The sequence below is a fragment of the Mchenga conophoros genome, linkage group LG23 (assembly GCF_057382185.1).
Source record: "Mchenga conophoros isolate Kocher_MC1m ecotype Shallow Benthic linkage group LG23, M_conophoros_male_GT1.1, whole genome shotgun sequence".
In the NCBI taxonomy this organism is placed as follows: Eukaryota; Metazoa; Chordata; class Actinopteri; order Cichliformes; family Cichlidae; genus Mchenga; species Mchenga conophoros.
This window is the reverse complement of record NC_140547.1, coordinates 32,404,487-32,428,930: the sequence shown is the minus strand read 5'-3', so window position 1 is coordinate 32,428,930 and position 24,444 is coordinate 32,404,487. Positions and strand designations below refer to the sequence as shown.

Sequence of the window (24,444 nt, the reverse complement as noted above, 5' to 3'; positions counted from 1 at the left end):
ATCCTTGCCCAAGGATACTTGGTCATCCAGATTCGAGTACCCAGAGCTTAAACCACCACCCTTCTGATTGGTAGTTGACCTGCTCTACCTCCTGAGCTGTAGCCTCTCCACTGGTGTTACTCTATTATCTAACTGTCAATATGACTGGACCATTGAAGTCCAGGTTAGCTATTTCAGGTAACTATTTTGCCTCTTGGAGCCACTGTGAACTCATTGCAGTTTATAGATGTATGACAGAAGCTCATCTAAAAATGTCCCATTGACCCCCTGCTGTACATGTTATTAGCCTTCCATCTAAGCCAGTAGTATTTATTTTAATATTATTTTAATATTTATTCATATTTGTGTTTACCTGATAATTGTAAGTCCAGCCTTTTAGCTCAGATTTTGGACCCCACCATTAACAGAGGTAAACATTTAGCTCATTGTTTTTTCTGTCTGAATATACCGCTAATGTATATTGGATTTTTAGAATCTATTTGTGGCTAAAAGGAATAGTAAGAGTAAAAGAAATAAAGCTTGAAGTCTCCATCAAGCCAAGGGAACAATCACTCCATGGTCATTTTCTGTAGGTTAACCAGTGCAAGCAGCCCCGTTGCGAGATCTTGCAAAACAAACTCGGGAGTTGAAAAGTTGAATTCCAACGATGGCGGCAGCTACTTAGTTGTAATATTATTCTTTCTGGGTCACAAAATACACTTTTAAGATATTTTCAGGCGTGAATGTAGTTGTGTAAACGTCAGATACCTGTTCGGTTTACAAGACATCACATATTTGCAAAAGTGCTCCGACGTTTTCGGAGATCTGACATCCACTAGCTCGAAGCTAACGGGAAGTCGAGACCTACTACAGCCAGGAGGAACACCGCCTTCCCGGCACATCGTGCCTCGACCTCCCGGTTGGCTTCGAGCTGGTGGCCTACGAGATCCCGAGTTTGTTTTGTGAGATCTTGCAAAAGTTTTGCGAGATCCCGAGTTTGTTTTGCGAGATCTCGCAAAAGTCCGTCTTAATTTTTTTTTTCTCCCATGTCCCCTGCGGGGCTCCGTACTCTTAAGGTAACACACCGTGCAAAAGAAGTTACCAGAACCCACCTATGAAAACACCCAGAGCAGTTATCTGTTTTTCCTTTGACTTGATTTCCTGACATTTACAATACTCCGAACTAAGTAAACTAATAAGAATATTTACAGACCAATGTAGTGTCTACAGGTAAATACTAGTGTAATATATTTCTGAGAGTACATCTGGATGGAATTTTCAATATTCATTTATTTATATTGTTCAGAACCAGTAGGTCTAATTTGGACCCACATGAATCCTTTTCAGTTCCAAAGAAAAGTTTCATAGCTCCTGAAATATATTATAATATCTGTGCAGTACTGGATCAGAGGAGTTTTGTATTCCCAGGGTTTAACCATATAACTTGAACCAGACTCCCATAACTCAGAAACTGGAATAACACTTGGACTAAATGAAGAAATGGATAGGCTCAATATAGCAGGAACTCAGCGTAATTGGCAGTCCAAATATAATCAAACAGTATATGAGCGACTTTGGCCTTTGTGATGCATGGCGCTCCCTTCACCCCAACAGTAAGGAATGTACTTTTTTTCTCACATGTTTATCAAAGATGAAGACTTTATTAAATATTTTTAAAAAGAATGGACTCTATATTTAGACTATAAAGACACTCCCGGAACTTCAGCATCTATGGGAAGCAGATGGGAAGCAGGGAAAGCTGTGATGAGAGGTAAAATAATTTCTTTCTCATCACATAAAAAGAAAGAAGAAAACAAAAATATTCAGGAATTAGAAAAAAACATCAAATCCCTAGAAGAAGCCTACGTGTCTCACCAAGATCAAGAAACAATGAACAAAATAGGCAAAACAAAACTAGAATTAAATGAGATAATTGATAAAAATAAAAATAAAAATTCTTAGTACAAAGACTACGCTTACTAAATTATGAACATGGTAATAAATCCGGTCAATTTCTAGCAAACCAGTTAAAAATAAAGAAAGAAAAAACAAGATTCTGCTGTTCAAGATTCATCTGGGAACACAGATGAATCTTGTTCAAAACAAAAAAACAACATTTTCAGGGATTTCTATAAAACGTTGTATTGACCACAAATAAACCCATCTAAAAAAGAAATTGATCAGTTTTTGGACAACAACTCTTCCAAAATTATTAGACACTCAAGCAATGGCACTGGATTCACCACTGACGCCAGGTGAACTCCAGGAAGCCCTGATAAGTGTGCCCAATAATAAGGCTTCGGGTCCAGATGGCTTTCCTGCAGAATTCTACAAAGAATTCTGGACGATTCTAGCACCAGTTTTTTACTGAACGTTGTTGGAAATCAAAGAAAAGGGCAGACTTCCATGAAATATGAATTCTGCAAACATTAATCTCCTGCTAAAACCAGGCAAAGACCCTGTATATCCCTCAAGCTATCGTCCAATATCCCTTATAAATGTAGACCTTAAAATAATCTGCAAAGCTCTCTCAAATAGACTAGAGAAAATAACCCCCCTCTTAATTCTTACGGGTCTCCTCAGCTCTTATATCCCTGGGAGAGCGCTTAGATCAGCAGGCCAAATGCTCCTGGTGCGACCTACAGTGGGGCAAAAAAGTATTTAGTCAGCCACCGATTGTGCAAGTTCCCCCACTTAAAATGATGACAGAGGTCAGTAATTTGCACCAGAGGTACACTTCAACTGTGAGAGACAGAATGTGAAAAAAAATCCATGAATCCACATGGTAGGATTTGTAAAGAATTTATTCGTAAATCAGGGTGGAAAATAAGTATTTGGTCAATAACAAAAATACAACTCAATACTTTGTAACATAACCTTTGTTGGCAATAACAGAGGTCAAACGTTTACTGTAGGTCTTTACCAGGTTTGCACACACAGTAGCTGGTATTTTGGCCCATTCCTCCATGCAGATCTTCTCGAGAGCAGTGATGTTTTGGGGCTGTCGCCGAGCAACACGGACTTTCAACTCCCGCCACAGATTTTCTATGGGGTTGAGGTCTGGAGACTGGCTAGGCCACTCCAGGACTTTCAAATGCTTCTTACGGAGCCACTCCTTTGTTGCCCGGGCGCTGTGTTTTGGATCATTGTCATGTTGGAAGACCCAGCCTCGTTTCATCTTCAAAGTTCTCACTGATGGAAGGAGGTTTTGGCTCAAAATCTCACGATACATGGCCCCATTCATTCTGCCCTTAACGCGGATCAGTCGTCCTGTCCCCTTGGCAGAAAAACAGCCCCATAGCATGATGTTTCCACCCCCATGCTTCACAGTAGGTGTGGTGTTCTTGGGATGCAACTCAGTATTCTTCTTCCTCCAAACACGACGAGTTGAGTTTATACCAAAACGTTCTACTTTGGTTTCATCTGACCACATGACATTCTCCCAATCCTCTGCTGTATCATCCATGTGCTCTCTGGCAAACTTCAGACGGGCCTGGACATGCACTGGCTTCAGCAGCGGAACACGTCTGGCACTGCGGGATTTGATTCCCTGCCGTTGTAGTGTGTTACTGATGGTGACCTTTGTTACTTTGGTCCCAGCTCTCTGCAGGTCATTCACCAGGTCCCCCCGTGTGGTTCTGGGATCTTTGCTCACCGTTCTCATGATCATTTTGACCCCACGGGATGAGATCTTGCGTGGAGCCCCAGATCGAGGGAGATTATCAGTGGTCTTGTATGTCTTCCATTTTCTGATGATTGCTCCCACAGTTGATTTTTTCACACCAAGCTGCTTGCCTATTGTAGATTCACTCTTCCCAGTCTGGTGCAGGTCTACAATACTTTTCCTGGTGTCCTTCGAAAGCTCTTTGGTCTTGGCCATGGCGGAGTTTGGAGTCTGACTGTTTGAGGCTGTGGACAGGTGTCTTTTATACAGATGATGAGTTCAAACAGGTGCCATTCATACAGGTAACGAGTGGGGGACAGAAAAGCTTCTTACAGAAGACGTTACAGGTCTGTGAGAGCCAGAGATTTTCCTTGTTTGAGGTGACCAAATACTTATTTTCCACCCTGATTTACGAATAAATTCTTTACAAATCCTACCATGTGAATTCATGGATTTTTTTTCACATTCTGTCTCTCACAGTTGAAGTGTACCTCTGGTGCAAATTACTGACCTCTGTCATCATTTTAAGTGGGGGAACTTGCACAATCGGTGGCTGACTAAATACTTTTTTGCCCCACTGTAGTTCTCGGCTCAAGACCAGAGGTGACCGCGCATTCGCCGCTGTCGCACCCTACCTCTGGAATAACCTCCCCCTAGCTATTCGGGCGTCTGATTCAATTCAATCTTTTAAATCTCAATTAAAAACTTATTTGATTAGCCTTGCTTTTGTAACAGCCGCCGTTTTCTTTGTGAGTATTTATTACACGGCGTGCTGCGGGCAAAAGCCTGTTCTAACGTTTGAGTCTAAGGTTTATTTTTTAGCACCTGGCGGCTCTTTTTTACGGAGCCCCGCAGGAGACATGGAAGGAAAAAAAATTAAGACGGACCTTTTCGAGATCTCGCAAAAAAACTTGGGATCTCGCAAAAGTTTTGCGAGATCTGAACTGGGCCCCGGTCCAGATGGGCCTGGGCCCCCTTTCGCTGGCGGGTTGCAGAGTATGGGGGTGCCTACTGGGGTCAGCAGGGGAGCTGGCCCCCAGGAAGGGGTCACTTGCTCCTCCCTTCCTTCCCTCCCCATCTCCAGCCTCCTCCCTCTTCCCACTCCACCACAATCACCCACACATGCAGGGCCTTGAGGTAAAGGTGTGTCACCAGGGTGCAGGGGAGCCCCCCCCCCCCCCGTCCCCCCCCCCCCCGTCCCGTTCTGGCTGCCTGTGCCTCAATTTTATCCCACAACTTAGACATTACTCGCACTCTCATAGCACAAACATATAGGATCTTGGGGGTGGGCACGCTACACAGAATCCAAAGTACCATCAGGGTGTACACCTCACCCCTGGCATCGCTCCCCACCTCTCTGGCAGGTAGCTCCATGCCGTCCTGGGTTTTAAATGCACCTTAGAACACACATGAATCAACACTACATATGAGCGGGCGGAGGAAGGTTTGGAGTCTTCACACACCCCCATTCTCTGCTGCCTGTTGGAGCGGGGGGGCTAGGAGGAGGAGTTGGCCATCTGATTGGGGTCTGGAAAGTGGGGCCTCCCTGCTGCTGCCGAGTCGGGGCGGTCTGCATCTCCCCACCCCAGGGAAAAGGGTAACACTACCTGGGTCTGGGTGCAGTTTCCCCCTCCAGAGGCAAGGGTACCTAGACCCGGGGCTTAGAGTACGCTTGGGGAGTGTGATTGTGTGTATAGTGTCTCTTTATGTCTGTGTCCACTTTGGGTGAGTGTTGAGTAATTGCATATGAGAGCATGAGGGTGGGAATGGATGTTTGTATCTGTGTGTGCCTGTTTGTCTGTGTCCACCGAGGTATCAGACGCCACCTCTCTGGGGACATCTCAGGCCCTCCAAGGTATGGAGGCCTATCTCCCCCACCACTTCCCCTACCAGTGGCAGACGCCCTCAGACATTGGTGCGTTGGTGGGTCTTTGTGTCCGGGGATGGGCGCCCAGGTACACACCGGCTCACTCCTTGGTGGCTGCTTGTCGGGGCCTGGAGCCTGGGGCTCGCTCGGGCCACTTCGGGGGTGGGGTGCCCTCGGTCACTCAGGCACGGCTGGCTGCCGGCGGAGCTCATGTGCACGTCTCTGAAACCCCCCCTGGCTGCTGAGTGAGCCCTCATCTGGGACTCTCCTCAGCTCTTTCTGGGACAGTGGCGCGGCTGCCCCTCTGTTGGTCTTCCTTGGTCTCTTGTGTTCTGAGGACCTCTGGATGTCTGGAGTTTTGATCTCCTCCATACCTGCTTCATGCCCTGGAGGATGGGGCTATGCCCCCACCCACACCTTCTAGCAGATCATTACATGAAGGAACCTTTTAAATACAAGTGCGCTCATGCTCACAGGTGTACACACGGGTGCTCACACACACAAACTACACCCTTTTTGGCTCCTACCTCAAAGCACACTGTGCATCTTGCAATTTAAAATTGTTAAAAAATTAGTAAATAATTGCATTCTGGTGTTGTTTATCAATCAATCAATCAATCAATCAAATTGATTGATTTATATTCTACTCAGCATCAAAATGTTTTCTGTAAACCATAAAAAATTTTCTGTACACGAAAGTTTTGCTGGTTTGGTCTTCGCACCACCTGAGTAGAAGAAAAAGAAAGAAAGAAAAAAAAACCAGTTGGTGTTGTTATTGCCTCCTTTGTTACTGAATTTAGGTAAAGGTAAGCGGTCACAAAAAAATGCTCTCTTTCAAAGATAAAGCTGCTTAAATCCCTTTCTTTCAAGTTTCAAGTGCTGATTAAGCAAAGCAAGAAACTCTTGAAGTTACTTTTTTTCGTTTCTGCTTCTGCTTTGGATATTTCACATGAATCAAGGGAATGTCTGTTGCACAGACTCTTTTTTTGTTCCATAACACGCATCATATGGTAAAACTAGGATGCAGCATAGCGCTGAATTTCAATATGACACGTCTAATAAAAATGAAGGGCCAAAAAATGTAGAAAATCTTCTGTAAAACTAAACAAACAGCTGCAAATCCACAAAACTCTCATGACACTTTTTTGAGCTCTGTTTTCTCACTTTTTTGTATTATTAAAAACGGGTTGCATTTTCCATCTATGAACTTTTATTTGTTGACGGTTTTCTAAACGCAACACCCACCATGACTCTAAATTTCACAACAATTAACTGACATTCATTGAGAGCATGATAATAAATTAATAAAGATGATCCTATCTGAAAGTGTACTGTGATGCTCTGAGCACATGCAGACACCACTAAAGGGCATCAATAAAGAGCAGGGCATGGTATTTTTATGCAGTGACACAGAATTGAATTTTAATGAGCAAATAGCTTCATTGGAAGAAGACGTGTATGGCAGATCGTTCTTTTATGACACTATGGAAGAAATCACTTAGCTCTTTGAAATTCCATAACCCCTCCAGACATCTTTCCGGTGACTTTAGTTTAATCACTGCTTTTACAAGATAATGCATGATCTTTAAACAGATCGTTACAGCACCACAGACGCATGACATGCGAAGCTCTTGATTGTCGCATCAATGCATATCACATATTTTTAAGATTGTTTGGAGCAACAAAACACGCATATGTGTCCCAACAAGCCCTCGCATCAGTGTGGTGTAAAGGAGAGCTGAGGGCTATACCACAGTGGAGTCAATAGCTCAGGCTTTTGGTTGCCATGTAAAAGGTTTTCACAGAACTCTTTGCAGTTCTACATCGACCTAAATATGCCTTTACAGGAACTGAGAGATAAAGCAGCAGCCAGGTCCTGGTAATCAAATGAAACTGATTAACTGATCATCAGTAAGTGTGAGCACTTCCATAAAAGCAGAATTCTGGATGCTAACATAATCGCACAGTCTTTCCAGGACTGAATGTTCCAGCAAATTCACCACAAGGTCAGACCATGCAATGTTTGCAGAAACTGCAAAAATCCAAAACCTAGATCTCAGACTCTGCAGGCCTCAGCTAGCATGTTAAATGTTAAAGTTCAAGACATTTGAAAACGACTGACAAAATAAGCCGGTTCCGCTTTCTTAATTCTTCGATAAGTCAGGGCCAAGCCAGCTCCGATCAGCCAGAACCCTGTTACCATGATTCCGAATAGGTAGATATCTTCAGCACTCAGGCTCACCCAAGCCCAAACTTCTCGTTGAGAAAGGGGTGTCAATTGCATATGCAAGCACGACTTCCACTGTGAGCATTCTAACTGCTCCCATCATCTCATGATCAAAAATAGGAAATACAGTTTGCCCATAGATAGTGCCCATAGAAGGTCAAAGGTTACTTTTTGTCGATTCAAACAGAGAGTAGATTCTACAGATAACTCCGTAATGATTAACATTAGCACATTAAGCTTATGTGCTTGAATGGTAACCACATCGACCTCTGCTGCATTTGACTGTTTGAATAAACATGTTGATTCTTGTATCACACTCTTGTGAACTCATATAGCAGATCACTGTGGCTACAGTAACAGAAACTCAAAGTCTGTCTAACACTAAGTAAAGGCTGCTAACTGACGTCAGTATTATTCCACCAACAACATTGGAGCTTTTTCAGCAGAATTGTTAAAATAGTTTTTTTCAACGAGCTTCTACCTGTAACAATCCAGCAACACAAACCACAAAGCCTAGCAACTAATCTCAGTCATCAGTCATCAGACATTACTTTGGGGCATGCAAAGGATGCTTAACTCATGTGCTGTTTTTGCAGGCAAATTCAGACTAGTAGAGCTCTATCTGAGCCTGCTGGTTGTCAGATAGTCATCTACAGGCATGGGGAGGGATGCCAATTTTTCACTTAAAGCAATAACCCAAATTATAGGTGTTTAAAAAAATTGTTTAAAAAACTAATAGAATACCACGAGTGCATCAGCAAACACTAAACTTGATTATTTCATGCTGACTGGACTCACCTGCAGTTTTGCCAAAAGTCAAAATCAGACATCACATCTGATTACAAAGCATACTTAAGATTAGAATGGTTCTATACAGAACATAAGATTAGCACACAGACATTCCTGCTTGTTAAAGTGTTAACTATGTGCTGCTGAAAAGGCAAAGTGTAATAAAACAAAGACAACAGACTTTTCTATACATATTCATACACTAAAAACCCCAAACAACAGTGCTTACACTAGGAAAGAGCATGAGTCACATATTCTATATCTTTTGGTACGGCAGCTCCCTCTACTGTAAATCTAGTGGAATTACAATTCACAATTTCCCAGTTTCATCCTGCAGACTAACTCAAAATATGTCACGGTTCTGGGTCAGTTTCGACCCAGTATTTTGAGTTTTGATTGATTAGTTTATTTTTGAATGTTTATTGTGGTTTTGGGCGCTATGAGTATCATTATTATTATTAGAATTCTATGTTTCTGTTTATTCATGTTTAAGGATTTGTTCTCGGTTGTATCTCACGTTTAGTTTAGTTCAGGTTCCATGTGTCATTCTGTCTGTCTGTCTCAGTGTCAGGTCTGCGTCTTGGTGTAGTGTTCTCGTTTCCTGTTTTATTGTGAAGGTCTGCGTCTCATGTGAGTGTGTTCAGTTTTACCTTTGTCTCGTCTTGTTGATTATTCCCAGCTGTGTCCACCACCTGTGTGTAATTCCCCTGTGTTTCTCTGTGTGTATTTAAGTCGTGTCCTCTGTCATTGTAGTTGCTGGTCTGTCTGTGTATTCCACCCTGCTTCATCTGTGTGTTTCCCTGCTGTCAACCGCCAAGTGTTTCTGCTCGCTTTCATTCATGTTCAGGTTCTGTAGTCAGTTTGTTCCCAGTCTAGTTTAGTCCTTGTTCGGTTCACCTTTTGTCCATTTTTATTTTGTGTTTAATAAACCACCATCACACCTTTACAAGTGCCTGCTCATCTCACTCGCCGTGACAAAATATTTCCCATATTTCTCTCTCTCTCTCTCTCTCTCTCTCGTGCAGATGCCTTGAGCCATCTGTTATGTCTTTATATTTTGTTAGCAAAATGGGAATTAAATGTAGCAATTCATTGAAACATGGGCGAACAAACAGTCTGAATTGTATAAGGCACAAACAGAGATTGTACAATTCGAACACAGATGAAACGCTACCTTTGTTTCATCCTCTGACAAGTTTGGCATGGTGGATCACAATTTAATCAAACTGAATCAAATTAAACACAATTCAATTATATTTATACAGTACCAAATTACAGAGAGACAGAAATAAATATGTGTATAAACAGATAATGAGTGGAAAAAGGTGCATCATGGGAAGCCCCTAGCATCCTAGGCCTATTATAGAAGGATTCAAGGTCATCCGATCCAGCCCTCACTATAAGCTTTGCTAAAAAGGAAAGTTTTAAGCCTAATCTTAAAAGGGTGAGAGGGTGTTTTTCTCCCAAATCCAAGTTGGGAGCTAGTTCCACAGAAGAGGGCTTCTGCTTCCCAATCTACTTTATACTCTAACAACAAGTAATCCTGCTTTCTGAGGGAGGGTTAAACACTATAATGGGCTGATACAGTAATATGAGGTCTTTAAGATCTGATGGGCCCTGATTATTTAAGATCCTGTATTCGTAGAGAAGAAATTTAAATGAGATTCTGTATGTAACAGGGGGCCAATGTTGGAGAAATAGAATCTCTCTTACTAGACTCTGTCAGTAATCTCACTGCACCATTCTGGATAAACTTTTCAGAGAGTTTTTTGGAGAGCCTAATAATAATGCACTACAACAGTCTGCCCTAGAATTAATAAATGCATGAACTAGTTTTTCAGCATCACTCTGAGTCAGGATGTTAGTGATTTTAGAGATACTGTGCAAATGCAAGTCCTACATTTTTTTAATATAAAAATTGAGAGATGCATCCTGGTCAAAAACAACATTCCAAGATTCCTCAAAGTGTTACTGGAGGACAATGTAATGCCATCCATAGTAAGTATCTTGTTAAACACCATATTTCTAGCATTTATAGGGCACATTACAGATTCAATTACTGTACTCGGCCCCATTAGATTTTGCTTTTTATAATTCCATCAGTTGAGAAGATTTTCAAAACCACTGTCTGAAATATGGCCGCAAAACAGGACCGAGCCTCAGATGGCTGTAGACACTCACTGTGTACAGTCATCTGTGCGTTTTTCTACCCAGGTATGCTTTTACGGCATTGGCAGTGTATATCCTGGTCATGCTAAATGGCTTTGTGACATCCACTGATCATTTCAGAAACAGCGGATTGATTAAATGAAAGGTCAGATGCATTTTTCAGGATGCAAGTCAAGTCTTTGCTGTTTATTTTCCTGTTTCTTAAGGACATGACTTTCAGCAACAACTGCTGCTACTTCACTGATGAACAGTTTATTCACACCTTCAAAATGGAAAACAAATGATCAATAATGAATGTAAAAAATTAGTATTATAGTAAAATATTGAACAATATAAAGGGAATATGGGATATTTTAAATTGCATTGTTAAAAGCAGTTCTGGACAACAAAATTGTCCTCAATATTTTATTGATAATGGCAATAAATGTGCAAAATTTAAAAAAGTGGTTTGACAGGAACAAACTAAATCTAAGTAAAACTAAAATCACAATTCAATTATTGTTGAATTAACCCTAACCCTATTACTGTTATTACTATTATTGCACAGTACTCTCCAATTTATGCTGTGAAACTTTAACATTAGCAAGGTAATTTCGATTTACATGTACAATAAAAATGTTCTGTAAAGTCTACTGGCTGTTGCTATAATGTAAACACGGTAGAAGTGTCTTGAGGCAAACTGAGGCAACTATTTCTCATTTTAATGAGGGCACTGTCAGTGACCTATAATAAAAATAGGTTACATGGATAACACTAGTTATTTAGAGTTTCATCAGGGTTTTTATTTAATTTGGCTACCCCACTGAGAGTCCAAACCATCTACATTAACTAAAACAAAGAATTATAACTGTGATTATAACATTTCGTTTGGGCGGTCATTTGGTTCAAATAAGCCAGCTCTATCGAGGTCACAATGTCAACTGCATGTGCTTAACTACTACGCATGGTCGTTGTGGCGTGTTTTACGTTGTGCGCAGGCGCAGTTCGTCTAAGCGGTCATACGTTATAAAGCCTGAAGTTCCTCTGTCTCTTTCCACCTTCAGCCATTTTGACAATGTTAGGAGCTGTGGGACGCTGCTGCACCGGGGCTTTGCAGGCTCTGAAGCCTGGAGTCCAGCCCTTGAAGGCTCTTGTTGGATCCCCAGCTGTCCTTTCACGTGAGTCCTGCATGCTCGTTGTTTCTGGAAAGAAGATTGTTTAAAGAACAGACGCATTTACGTGGCTGTCAGAAGAGGGCAGGGACCATGCTAAACTTAGCTGGTGCTAGCAACACGCTGGCTTGCCTGCCGGTGGCTTAGCAGGCCTTAATATTAAAATGTACATTTTAAATCAGCCGGAGTGTTTCCAAAACATTAAATGGATACACATGTGTGCAAACAGATCTTTTCATGGTTACTTCGCATTGTGAAATGAGCAGACTGTATTATTCTTGTGTTATTAGAAATGACCTCTGTAATGACATGAGGCGGTCGAAGACTGCTGTTAGCATTCGTAGTTGCAGATTAGCAGGGTTAGACAGTCGGTAACACGGTTCACTTTTGTGATACGTGTGGAGGTAATACAGTGCCAAAATAACAAAACTATAAAGGGAAAAACAAAGTTGTGTCACTGAGTTTGTGGCCAAGTATGCAGCATTAGCAATTCTAGCTCGGAATCGCTATCCATTCATCTGTCACTGTTGGCTCTGACGCTATTTAGTGGGAGAACTCGCTTATTTGCACTTAATAAAATAAACTGAAATTTTACTGAATTCTGCTTAGTACTGCTGTTTCACTTTCCAGTTTAAAAACTTATTCGCAGATTAGCATAAGCCACTTGACATTGAGATGTACCGGCCGGACACACACAAGTATAGAAGCCCTTTTCGGTGCTTCTTCCGGCCATAATGCATAACAAGGTCACAGCTGCAGCACATCTGTATGACACTCAGTGGTTCATGTTCCAGGTAGGGACTATGTCGCACCTGCCGCCGCTGCCAGCACCGCCAACGGACGCATTGTGGCTGTCATTGGTGCCGTTGTCGATGTCCAGTTCGATGAGGGTCTCCCTCCCATTCTTAATGCCCTGGAGGTGGCAGGCCGTGAATCCAGGCTAGTCCTGGAGGTGGCACAGCATCTTGGTGAGCCAGCTGGATTATACTCTTCACCTACCTAGCTACAATACCACTAGCAACTCTTTCTTAGGTTAAACAGACACATCAAAAGCACTTTCTGTTTTTAGGGGAGAACACAGTGCGTACCATTGCTATGGATGGTACTGAGGGTCTGGTCCGTGGACAGAAGGTTCTGGACACTGGTGCCCCCATCAGAATTCCAGTGGGTCCCGAGACCCTGGGCAGGATTATGAATGTCATCGGGGAGCCTATTGATGAGAGGGGTCCCATCTCCACCAAACAGTAAGTACACTTTGAAAATATCCTGCAGTTTTTTGTATGAGGTTTAAACATGCACAGTCTGAAGCAATAATAAAACCTGTTATGATAGGACATATATAGATGCTGTGCTTTTAAATGTTAACTGGTGTGTTCAGTGATTACATTAATCTACTTTTTTTCCCCTTCTTCCCAGGACTGCACCTATCCATGCAGAGGCTCCTGAATTCACTGACATGAGTGTGGAACAGGAGATTCTGGTTACTGGCATTAAGGTTGTGGACCTGCTGGCTCCCTATGCCAAGGGAGGAAAGATCGGTATGAGCCCAAACATGCACGTTTTCTCAGCCTTGACTTTGATGCGTGATAAACTAACTTGGTTTTCTCGACTTGACAGGTCTGTTCGGTGGTGCCGGTGTAGGCAAGACTGTATTGATCATGGAGCTGATCAACAACGTGGCCAAGGCCCATGGTGGTTACTCTGTGTTTGCTGGTGTGGGAGAGCGTACCCGTGAGGGGAATGACTTGTACCATGAAATGATTGAGTCTGGTGTGATCAACCTGAAGGATACCACCTCCAAGGTGAGGACTGTGGAAAGCAACTTTAAAAAGATGCATTTTTATTACAGCACATTCCAAAATGTCTGATTTAACCAAACTCTTGTCCATGCTAGGTGGCGCTGGTGTACGGACAGATGAACGAGCCCCCCGGTGCCCGTGCCAGAGTTGCTCTGACTGGATTGACTGTGGCTGAATATTTCCGTGACCAGGAGGGTCAGGATGTGCTGCTCTTCATTGACAACATCTTCCGCTTCACACAGGCTGGCTCTGAGGTCTGTGCAACTTAATTTAAACCAAAGCTTTCCTTAAAAATAAAGATTTACAACTGCTCTAGCTACACCACACATCCAATGTAAAGATTCTCATTTCAAAAGTTATTTTGTTTCCCCCTCTTCCTCCTTCAAATACACTGATTCTGTCAAACTGCAATCTTGATGACTTCACCTTCTCTCTCAGGTGTCTGCTCTGCTGGGTCGTATTCCCTCTGCTGTGGGTTACCAGCCCACTCTGGCCACTGACATGGGTACCATGCAGGAGAGAATCACCACCACCAAGAAGGGTTCAATCACATCTGTGCAGGTGAGGTTTGAGGAGTGCTGAGTCTGCATTTTAGAAATCAAAAATCTATTTACTTTGACATAAGCTGGAAACTATCTTACTGACAGTAAGGAATAAATCCTAGTTTTATATGTTGCTTGGCAACCTAAAGGGTAACCTAGGACTTCCAAAAATGCTAACAAGTCCTGTGTTTCCAGGCCATTTACGTGCCTGCTGACGATTTGACTGACCCTGCCCCCGCCACCACCTTCGCTCACTTGGATGCCACCACCGTGTTGTCCCGTGCCATCGCTGAGCTGGGCATCTACCCTGCTGTCGACCCCCTGGACTCAACTTCCCGTATCATGGACCCCAACATTGTCGGAGCCGAGCACTACGATGTTGCTCGTGGCGTGCAGAAAATCCTTCAGGTTTGCAGCTTTATTGGTACCATTAGAATTAACATGACAACTGTAAGTGCTTCAAACAAACTAGGCTACTTTCTTCTTCTGTAGGACTACAAATCACTACAGGATATCATTGCCATCCTGGGTATGGATGAGTTGTCTGAGGAGGATAAACTCACTGTGGCTCGTGCCCGTAAGATCCAGCGTTTCCTGTCTCAGCCATTCCAAGTGGCCGAGGTCTTCACTGGCCACTTGGGCAAGCTGGTGCCCCTCAAGGAAACCATCAAGGGCTTCAAGAGCATCCTTGGTGGTAAGTTTGAATTGTCCATTTTTTTTTTTTTTTTTAATTTTTATTTTTTTTTAATTTATTTATGTTTTAATTTTTTTTATGGCTTGTGATCCTCAACTTCCTCAGCTCTGTTTATAATTTAATTGCCTTTTTTGTTCTCATTTCATTTCAGGTGAGTATGATGCTCTGCCCGAGCAAGCCTTCTACATGGTCGGTCCAATTGAGGAGGTGGTTCAGAAAGCTGAGAAACTGGCTGAGGAGCACTCATAAACATCCAGACAACCTAACTGAAGGGAAGAGAGAAGAGTAGAAGCAGAGAGGCCCTGTGGTTAGGAGCACTTGGTTTGTAAAACATGTCAAAATACAAATGTACCTGTCTTGTCATCCTGAAAAAGTTCTATTTAATGTTTCCAGTGAAAGACGGAATAAAACAGTCTTTACATAAAACTCATCGTTAACTGCATATTTTCTCAATGGTTATACTTGTAGTGGAAAATCTTGTTGCTGGTAAAGGAGTTAAAGAAATGGCTGTCCTTGTCTACTTTGACCAGAAGATGGCATTCTGGAGCTGCTATGTTAAGCTATCAACTGTGCTGCAGCTTGTCACATGCTGAAATAAAACAGTTGAACAATTCTGTCATTCTGCAGTTGTTTACTTGGTCAAAGTAGTCAAGACGATCTGAAATTGTACATTTATATGTACAAATTAAGTCAACATGCGCCAATGTACATGCTTTCCAAAAACATGTACAGCAGAGTTTTATTGAACCTAAAAAAAAAAAGGGGTTATTGTGGCTAAAACCTATTTAATGCTTGAATCGGGGGTAAAAAAAAAAAAAAAAAAGTTGGTATGAAATCAAATCCTTTCTAAAGACAGTTGACTGTCATGCAGACATAACAGTGTTGACAGATGCAGCCAGTTTGACAGACTAAAACTAAATATTTAAAACGTGATGTTTCAGAAATAATTTTATTTCAGTGTTTCAAGCTTTTCACAGAAGCGTTATACAAATGACCACTCTAGATCTCAAACTGCTGTCAGACGCCAGCAGGGACTATATGAATATAAGAATAAACAAAAGTGTGAAGGTACTACCTAAATACAGAGTTTTGGCTCTAAATCTGGTTTTATTAGAAAGCACTAATGGCATTACTGTTTACAGGAACAATGACAGAATATAAAGGCTTAATATATATATAAAGGTTTCATATAGGAAAGATTGTTAGTGCCACTGGAGACAAAAAAATACTATGTATTTAAACAGTTTGACTCCTCGTCTAGATAGGAGTCACGAAGTAAAATGAACAGAATGAACCTTACAACCTTGTGTCCACCAGGTCAGTGACTCCCTCCAAGGTAAGATTAGCACTGCATCCTAAAAAACAAGATTTTATCTTTTCTATATCTTTTGGACATAGTTCTATTTTTATTTGCGCAGCTAACTCTACCAATAACTAAACATTTTGCTTTGTAACTTAAGAAGTTAAAATCCTGCAGGTGACATTGCAGTCTTGTTTTGATACTGCAAAACAAGGCATTTCTACTATTTGAAGTATAGCAACAACACGATCCTGCTCGCTGTGTACTTTGAAACCAAGTGTGAACTGGACTCTTTTTTTTTTTTTTTTTTATTGGTCTTTCTTAACCTTTCCCACATGCCTATCAATAATCTCATGGACACAGGTCTTTTCATCTGTTCAGACTAGCTGTAGATAAGATGGCCTTGAAAATGCCTTTGTGAAAAAGGTGCAAAGGTTTCTTTCTGAGAAAGTAATGTGATAAGTAATGAGAACAGATTGAAAGACAAAGCCTTTCTGAAATCAGTTAAATTTACTGATGCATGAGATGTACATACAGAGAGAATGCCTTTATTACATGCAAAGTTATTCTATCTGCTTGGCGATGGGAATAGCTTCCAGGTTCAGGATGTAATCACTGATGCAGGTTGGCATGTAGGATAGCGGCAGCCAGAAGAACTTGGCGTCCCAGCCTGGGGAGTAGCGAGTGCGAGGATGGACAGCAGCCACGGCATGTTCCATGCAGCTGACCACTTTCATCAAGTCTGCATCACTCATTTTGGCAACTTTGTCAGTTAAGGTTGTTAATGCTAAAAGGGGCAAATAAATGAAATAAGAACAAATAATCAGTTGGGAACCAAAATAAATGGAAGAAGTGGTAATCCACATATACCTTTCTGTAGGTATGCCGTTCCATAATCATCTCGGACTTCCTGTGGAAGTTTATCCCAGATCATTTTAATGTTTTTGCTCAGGATAGCACTGTTGGTCACATTTGTCTTGAAGAAGCCTGGCTCAATGCAGAGGACCTTCACACCAAAAGGTGCCATATTTAACCTAAGAAGGACACTTCATCAACCCGGGAAATCTTTGTATTATCATACCAATATTTTATGAGTTCTCCTTACCTGAGGCTGTCATTGAATGCTTCAACACCGTACTTTGAGACAGTATATGGGCCCCCAACAGGACTGATCCTTCCAAACACACTGGCAACGTTCACCACCCTTCCCCTTGCCTTTTTTATGAGCGGTAGGACGCTTAGGGTCACACCAATCACCCCATTCAGGTTCACATCCAGCATGGGTTTGTAGTCATTGAGGGTCAGCCAGTCACATGGGGCACTGGGAATGGAGATGCCGGCATTGTTCACTACAGCCCACAGGCCTAAAATAATGAAAAAGAGCACATACAGTCTACTGAAATTCATCTGTTCTTGACCAGTAATGTTTTATGTGCACTAGCAACAGTAGTTGATCGACATTCAAATGGGAAAAATAACTCAAAGCGAAATTATTCTGCTCAAGTCCAGGTCCATATTTTTATCCCTAAACTCTACTACAGTCAGGCTGCATGACAGAGTTTAGAATAAACCCTGCTTATCTCATACTGGTTCTTATCTGTATGTTTGTAAAAGCAAACTCAGTCTCCTCCTACTATAAGACCCTCCTATCATTAGCTTTCTTCTGACTGGCTGCCTGGGATGACCATATTATGCTTCCAAGGAGCCAGACATTCTTTTTAATAGTTGAGCAATAGTTCTGCAGGCTTTCTGGAGGTCTTTAAATTTTTTTCTTTGGACATTTGGACCCTAAAGGGACCCCAGAGAGTACTGCGCAGTATCTTAGGACTGTGCTCTTCTGGACAGAGATCTGGGATTTTATTCCTGGGACTTGCTGCAGCCACTCACCTAGCTGGAGTTCATAGTAGCATTCCCACAGCACCCTGTTACCATCACTTCCCCATTTCTCATTGTAGATACATATTGAAGACATCTAATATATGAAGCAAGATATATGGAATTATGTAGCAAAGAGAAAATTAATAAATAACTCTAAATACGTCTTATATTGTAGATTCCTGAAAGTAGCCACCCTTTACTACTTTCAGGGTTGACATCACAGTAAACCGTTGGCCTTTTGTCAATGAGCTTCATGATGTATTCACCTCAAATGGTTTTCACTTCACAGGTGTGCCTTGTCAGGGTTCATTTGTGAAATTTCTTGCTTTCTTAATGGGGTTGGGACCATCAGTTGTGTTGGTCAGGTTGGTACACTGCTGACAGCCCTATTTGACAACCGTTAGAATTCATTTTATGGCAAGAACTAATCAGCTAATTAAAAAGAAACGAAAGTACATCATTACTTTAAGGACTGAAGGTCAGTCAGTACAGAATATTGCAAAAACTTTGAATGTGTCCCCAAGTGCAGTCGCAAAAACCATCATGGCTACGATGAAACTGGCTCACACGAGGACCGCCCCAGGAAAGGAAGACCAAGTGTCACCTCTGCTGCTGAGGAAAAATTCATCCGAGTCACCAGCCTCAGAAGTCACAAGTTAACAGCACCTCAGATTAGAGCCCAAATAAATGCCACACAGAGTTCCAGTAGCAGACACATGCATAGTTCTCACTGTAAAGCATGGAGGAGTAGGTGTGATGCTTTACTGTTGACACTTGGGGATTTATTCAAAATTGAAAGCACACTGAATCAGCATGGCTACCACAGCATCCTGTGGGATGAGATGGACTGCAGAGTGAAGACAAAAGGGCCAATGAGTGCTCAGCATCTCTGGGAAATCCTTCAAGCTTGTTGGAAAACCATTTCAGGTGATGACCTCATGAAGCTCATTGAGAGAATGCCAAGAGTGTGCAAAGGAGTAATCAAAGCAAAGGGTGGATATTTTGAAGAATCAAACAACTAAAACATGTTTTGAGTTATTTCACACTTTTGTCTTTACTACATAATTCCACGTGTTCATTCAGAGTTTTGATGCCTTCAGTGAGAATCTACAATGTAAACAGTCATGAAACTGGAGAAAAAACCTTAAATGAAATCTTGTATCTGAGCAGCAGGATTTTAAATTTGTTCTGAATTTAACAGGGAGCCAATGAAGAGACGCGAATATAGGAGGAATATGCTCTCTATTTCTAGTCCCTGTGAGTCCTCTTGCTGCAGCATTTTGGATTAACTGGAGGCTTTTCAGGGAGTTTTTAGGACATCTTGATAATAATGAATTACAGTAGTCCATCCTAGAAGTAATAAATGCATGAACTAGTTTTTCAGCATCACTCCGAGACAGGAGATTTCTAACTTTAGAGATTTTGCACAAATGGATGTGCACAATATTGTCACATAATAAAATTAGGAATTAAATAAAAATTTTCTAACTGGGATGTTGGATCTTGGAACAAGCTTTTTAACTAGTTGTTTAGTCCTATGTACCCACATAATCCACCATTTGCGCTTCCTGTCATATGGAGTGTTACTAGCAGAGTTTCAGTGATGCTCAGTGGAGTCCTTTATTTACATTTGGGTCGCACATAGCTGCTGGCATCTCCTCCTTCATACCCTGGTTGTACTTGGTATAATCTGTTTCTGCCTTGAGTGCTGAAACATATTTGTTGCTTCCACCTTCAAGCAAGAACAGTTTTTTGCATATTTTGCAAAGTACTTTATTGGAGGTTGTTGAAGCAGCTCTCTTTTAGGTATTCAAATTGTTGCTGACACATGTGCCTGGGCTTCCGTCATACGTGCACATACTAAGGAAAGTTAACATGTGGCATTGCTATTAGAGTGATATCAGGCTATTACATTTTTATATCAGTTAAAAATGTATACATGTCTTCTGCAATAATACCTGTATACATTTTTATATCACTTAAAAATGTATACAGGTATTATTGCAGAAGACATGATATGGCACAGTCCTACCAGGAAATGTACAGTTGGTGAGACCTCTGTGATTTTCAACCATTTATTTATTTTTTACCAGTTGGCATAAAGAAAAAGAAGATCCTATAGACTTACTTGGTCTTAATGGTGCTATTGAAAGTCAGAGGTCACAAACATAAACAGCACTCAAACTCTGTGGGGAAACAGCTATTTAAATGAAGTGCAGGTATTTCCACCAAATAAAACTTACCACGTGCCCCAACCATATCCTTGATCATTGCCGCAACTTTGTCAATGCTTTCCTGAGAACTAACATCCAGATGAGTTGTGATCAGGTTGCTGGAGCAGGACTTCTTTAGATCCTCTTCTCCTTTCTCAGTGAAACAAGAGGCAATCACTCGAAAGCCCTGCTTGTCAAGATGCCGGGCCAGAAGATTCCCAAAGCCACTGTCGCAGCCTGTGATGTACACATACTTGCTGTTTTTGTCAGAGACCCTGGGGAGCTCTCTGATCCAACGGTACAGGTAGTAGAGAACCACCAGGCCCAGAAGGTACAGGTACATGACTGGAAGGACAAAGGAACGTATGTTTACTCGTTACTGGCTGTTTTAACAAAGTGAACAGAGTAAGCCACGTGACAACACTGTTGTGTAAGGCCAACTTTAAGGTACCTCTGCATGTTTGATTTGGCTTTTTTTCTTAATAACAGAAGCCAGTGTTCTTTTCGTCGACAGTCCCAAGCCCAAGTCTCATGGCCAAAGTTAACAGTGAAGGCATCCATGTGCTGAGCAACAGGATTCATGGTTAAGCAGTGGCCTGCTGGAGGTCATTTTGTATCTGAGCAAACGATCAGGAACAGACTTGATGAGGGTGGCCTGAGGGTCCGACGTCCTCTGACAGACTAACAAACTCAAGTTAGTGTTTAATTTGAACTGGGTGTTCTTCCAGTGTATGTGTTGGTGTTCTTAAGGTCAGTCATTGCAAACAAGGCCTGTGCAGGTGTACACCCTGTATGAACCTCATACAGTTCAAATTGGGAGAAAAGCTAAAATAAATGTGCTAATTATAACTGACATCTAAATGAACTTTTGCTATTAACAGGAGGCAAAAAAAGACGACTGTAAAGTTAGGCTTGGTTGTACTTAATAACATGATATTAATAATCATGATTAAACGTATTCAACTTATTAAAGATTACTTTGAGCTGAACCAAAGTAGGTGACATGGATTCAAAATGGTTTATGCTACAAGTCTGTGTCCCCCCATTAAATTAAGCTAAACTAAACTTATTTAAAGAATTCCCAGTGTTCCAGGCTTCACTGTCTTGTTCCAGATGTTGCATCTGCAGATTCATCATTTTAATTATTAATCATTTGTTTGTAAATGCTGGTAAGTAAATGCTGTTTATTTCAGCATACAACTATTCAATTCAGTTCAATTCAATTTTTTAGTATAGCTCCAACAAGAGCTGCCCCAAGGTGCTTTACATTGTACTGTAAAGGCAAATACTTGTTGGCAGTGGGAAGAAAAAAAAAAAAAACTCTCTTTTAACAGGAAGAAACCTCCAACAAAACCAGACTCTGGTAGGGGCGGCCATCTGCAGCCACAGTTACCAGTTTACAGAAGTGCATGTCTGTGACAATACATCATAAAACATTACGTGGTTAAAAAATAAATGCATTTCATTGATTAAACTCGTAATTGTACGGTGTAGCGTATAATTGTAGTGGCTTACAATATAAAGCGACTGGAGGCAACTGTTGTGTTCCCAGGGAGCCTCCCTCTCTTAATGCACTATGGAGCATATCAAATCAGTGCCTTCCTCTCCTCTATACATGAAGCGTAAGGCTCAGACATTCCTATGATTATGCCTTTTCCTGTTAGTTTGCATTTGTGGGAGCTGATTTCTTTAACCGCTCTTTACAGAGACTTTTTTTTTGCCCTCTACCTGCTCAGTTTGAAGGAAGAGTCCACGGCCAACATTGTTCATTATTTTAAATAAAAAACAAACAAACTCAGTGACGATGTTAGGTCGTCTAAAGTTAATTAAACTTGCAGCTAAACGCACTTCATTTAAAGTCCGCCTCTAAATGTTCACAGATGTGACCAATTTACGACTACAAACTTTTGGAGTTTATTTGTTGACTGGTTGAAATAGTTGACGTGGAATCCAGCTGACCTGGAAGATGGGACTTGGACGCTTCTTTGCTCAATGTGACAGCAGAACAAAGCTGGGGTCATATGGAACAGAGTTCAAAGTACATTAACTCGAAGTTTCTTAACCCTTTTTTTAACAAATATTAAAGCGTCCACCAAACGTACTGAAAATGTAACACTATTCATCTACTCAGCTACTGACTTATGCCAGTAATGTGCTGTCAGTACATGGGATTTCTTACCTGATCCGAAGAAGATTTCACAGACAGTTTGTGACAATGTACGTATCCCCAACTGAGTTTGTTACCCCTGCATCCTGGGTATGGATGAGTTGTCTGAGGAGGATAAACTCACTGTGGCTCGTGCCCGTAAGATCCAGCGTTTCCTGTCTCAGCCATTCCAAGTGGCCAAGGTCTTCACTGGCCACGAGCCACAGTGAGTGGTCAGTTTGCCCTGGGGCAGTCTGACAGATGGCGCGATATGTCCCTCTGGCCAACACCAGTAGGCGGTAGGGTAAAGTGTCTTGCCCAAGGACACAACGACCAGGACAGAGAGCCCGAGGATCAAACCGGCGACCTTCCGGTTACAGATTCGCTTCCCAACCCCCTGAGCCACGGTCGCCCCCACAGAAGCGTTATACAAATGACCACTCTAGATCTCAAACTGCTGTCAGACGCCAGCAGGGACTATATGAATATAAGAATAAACAAAAGCGTGAAGGTACTACCTAAATACAGAGTTTTGGCTCTAAATCTGGTTTTATTAGAAAGCACTAATGGCATTACTGTTTACAGGAACAATGACAGAATATAAAGGCTTAATATATATAAAGGTTTCATATAGGAAAGATTGTTAGTGCCACTGGAGACAAAAAAATACTATGTATTTAAACAGTTTGACTCCTCGTCTAGATAGGAGTCATGAAGTAAAATGAACAGAATGAACCTTACAACCTTGTGTCCACCAGGTCAGTGACTCCCTCCAAGGTAAGATTAGCACTGCATCCTAAAAAACAAGATTTTATCTTTTCTATATCTTTTGGACATAGTTCTATTTTTATTTGCGCAGCTAACTCTACCAATAACTAAACATTTTGCTTTGTAACTTAAGAAGTTAAAATCCTGCAGGTGACATTGCAGTCTTGTTTTGATACTGCAAAACAAGGCATTTCTACTATTTGAAGTATAGCAACAACACGATCCTGCTCGCTGTGTACTTTGAAACCAAGTGTGAACTGGACTCTTTTTTTTTTTTTTTTTTATTGGTCTTTCTTAACCTTTCCCACATGCCTATCAATAATCTCATGGACACAGGTCTTTTCATCTGTTCAGACTAGCTGTAGATAAGATGGCCTTGAAAATGCCTTTGTGAAAAAGGTGCAAAGGTTTCTTTCTGAGAAAGTAATGTGATAAGTAATGAGAACAGATTGAAAGACAAAGCCTTTCTGAAATCAGTTAAATTTACTGATGCATGAGATGTACATACAGAGAGAATGCCTTTATTACATGCAAAGTTATTCTATCTGCTTGGCGATGGGAATAGCTTCCAGCTTCAGGATGTAATCACTGATGCAGGTTGGCATGTAGGATAGCGGCAGCCAGAAGATGGGACTTGGACGCTTCTTTGCTCAATCCGACAGCAGAACAAAGCTGGGGTCATATGGAACCGAGTTCAAAGTACATTAACTCGAAGTTTCTTAACCCTTTTGAAACAAATATTAAAGCGTCCACCAAACGTACTGAAAATGTAACACTATTCATCTACTCAGCTACTGACTTATGCCAGTAATGTGCTGTCAGTACACGGGATTTCTTACCTGATCCGAAGAAGATTTCACAGACAGTTTGTGACAACGTACGTATCCCCAACTGAGTTTGTTACCCTGCATCGGGAGCGCGCACTGGACGGGGAGAGCCGATCCAGTTGACCCCGCCTACTAGTTTAGTCTTTTCTGTTCTTTCTTTCTTCTTTCTTTCTATTGGCGGTTGGCAAACAATTGAAAGGTGCATTACCGCCACCAACTGGTATGTAGTATGGTCTGGAACGACGCTCAAAAAAAAAAAAAAATCCTTCCAAACAGGTTCCCCTCTCTTAAAAACTGAAATAAGGCCTGATAACTTTTACTTCCCGATTCCTTTCGCAACAAATCAACCAAATCCAGTGTGATTTTTAGGTTACTAAGATTTTGAATCAAATGTCTCCTCTCAACCTGATACCTCTGACACTGCAACATGA

At 41.6% G+C, this 24,444-nt stretch overlaps 2 protein-coding genes across 4 annotated transcripts; one reads left to right on the top strand and one right to left on the bottom strand.

The window, feature by feature from the left end:
• The first annotated feature begins 11,694 nt into the window (after positions 1 to 11,694).
• LOC146547643 (ATP synthase F(1) complex catalytic subunit beta, mitochondrial) lies at positions 11,695 to 15,307 on the top strand. The gene is made up of 10 exons (XM_085263679.1): positions 11,695 to 11,852; positions 12,641 to 12,814; positions 12,916 to 13,090; positions 13,263 to 13,384; positions 13,464 to 13,648; positions 13,741 to 13,899; positions 14,084 to 14,206; positions 14,383 to 14,595; positions 14,680 to 14,881; positions 15,033 to 15,307. Exons 1-10 carry the CDS (start codon positions 11,750 to 11,752, stop codon positions 15,128 to 15,130), a joined length of 1,554 nt encoding a protein of 517 aa, XP_085119805.1. The 5' UTR covers positions 11,695 to 11,749; the 3' UTR covers positions 15,131 to 15,307.
• Positions 15,308 to 15,811: 504 nt separating this feature from the next.
• LOC146547642 (retinol dehydrogenase 7-like) lies at positions 15,812 to 24,171 on the bottom strand. 3 transcript variants are annotated; one of them, XM_085263681.1, is made up of 6 exons: positions 24,026 to 24,111; positions 22,452 to 23,858; positions 20,303 to 20,617; positions 17,287 to 17,545; positions 17,052 to 17,215; positions 15,812 to 16,968 (listed from the first exon to the last, which is right to left on the bottom strand). In XM_085263681.1, exons 3-6 carry the CDS (start codon positions 20,613 to 20,615, stop codon positions 16,745 to 16,747), a joined length of 960 nt encoding a protein of 319 aa, XP_085119807.1. In that variant the 5' UTR covers positions 20,616 to 20,617; positions 22,452 to 23,858; positions 24,026 to 24,111; the 3' UTR covers positions 15,812 to 16,744. The 3 variants fall into 3 exon arrangements, with proteins under 3 accessions (XP_085119807.1, XP_085119806.1, XP_085119808.1); XM_085263680.1 differs by lacking the exon at positions 22,452 to 23,858 and having other exon boundaries at positions 24,026 to 24,171; XM_085263682.1 differs by lacking the exons at positions 22,452 to 23,858; positions 24,026 to 24,111 and adding an exon at positions 20,724 to 20,889.
• Positions 24,172 to 24,444: the final 273 nt, after the last annotated feature.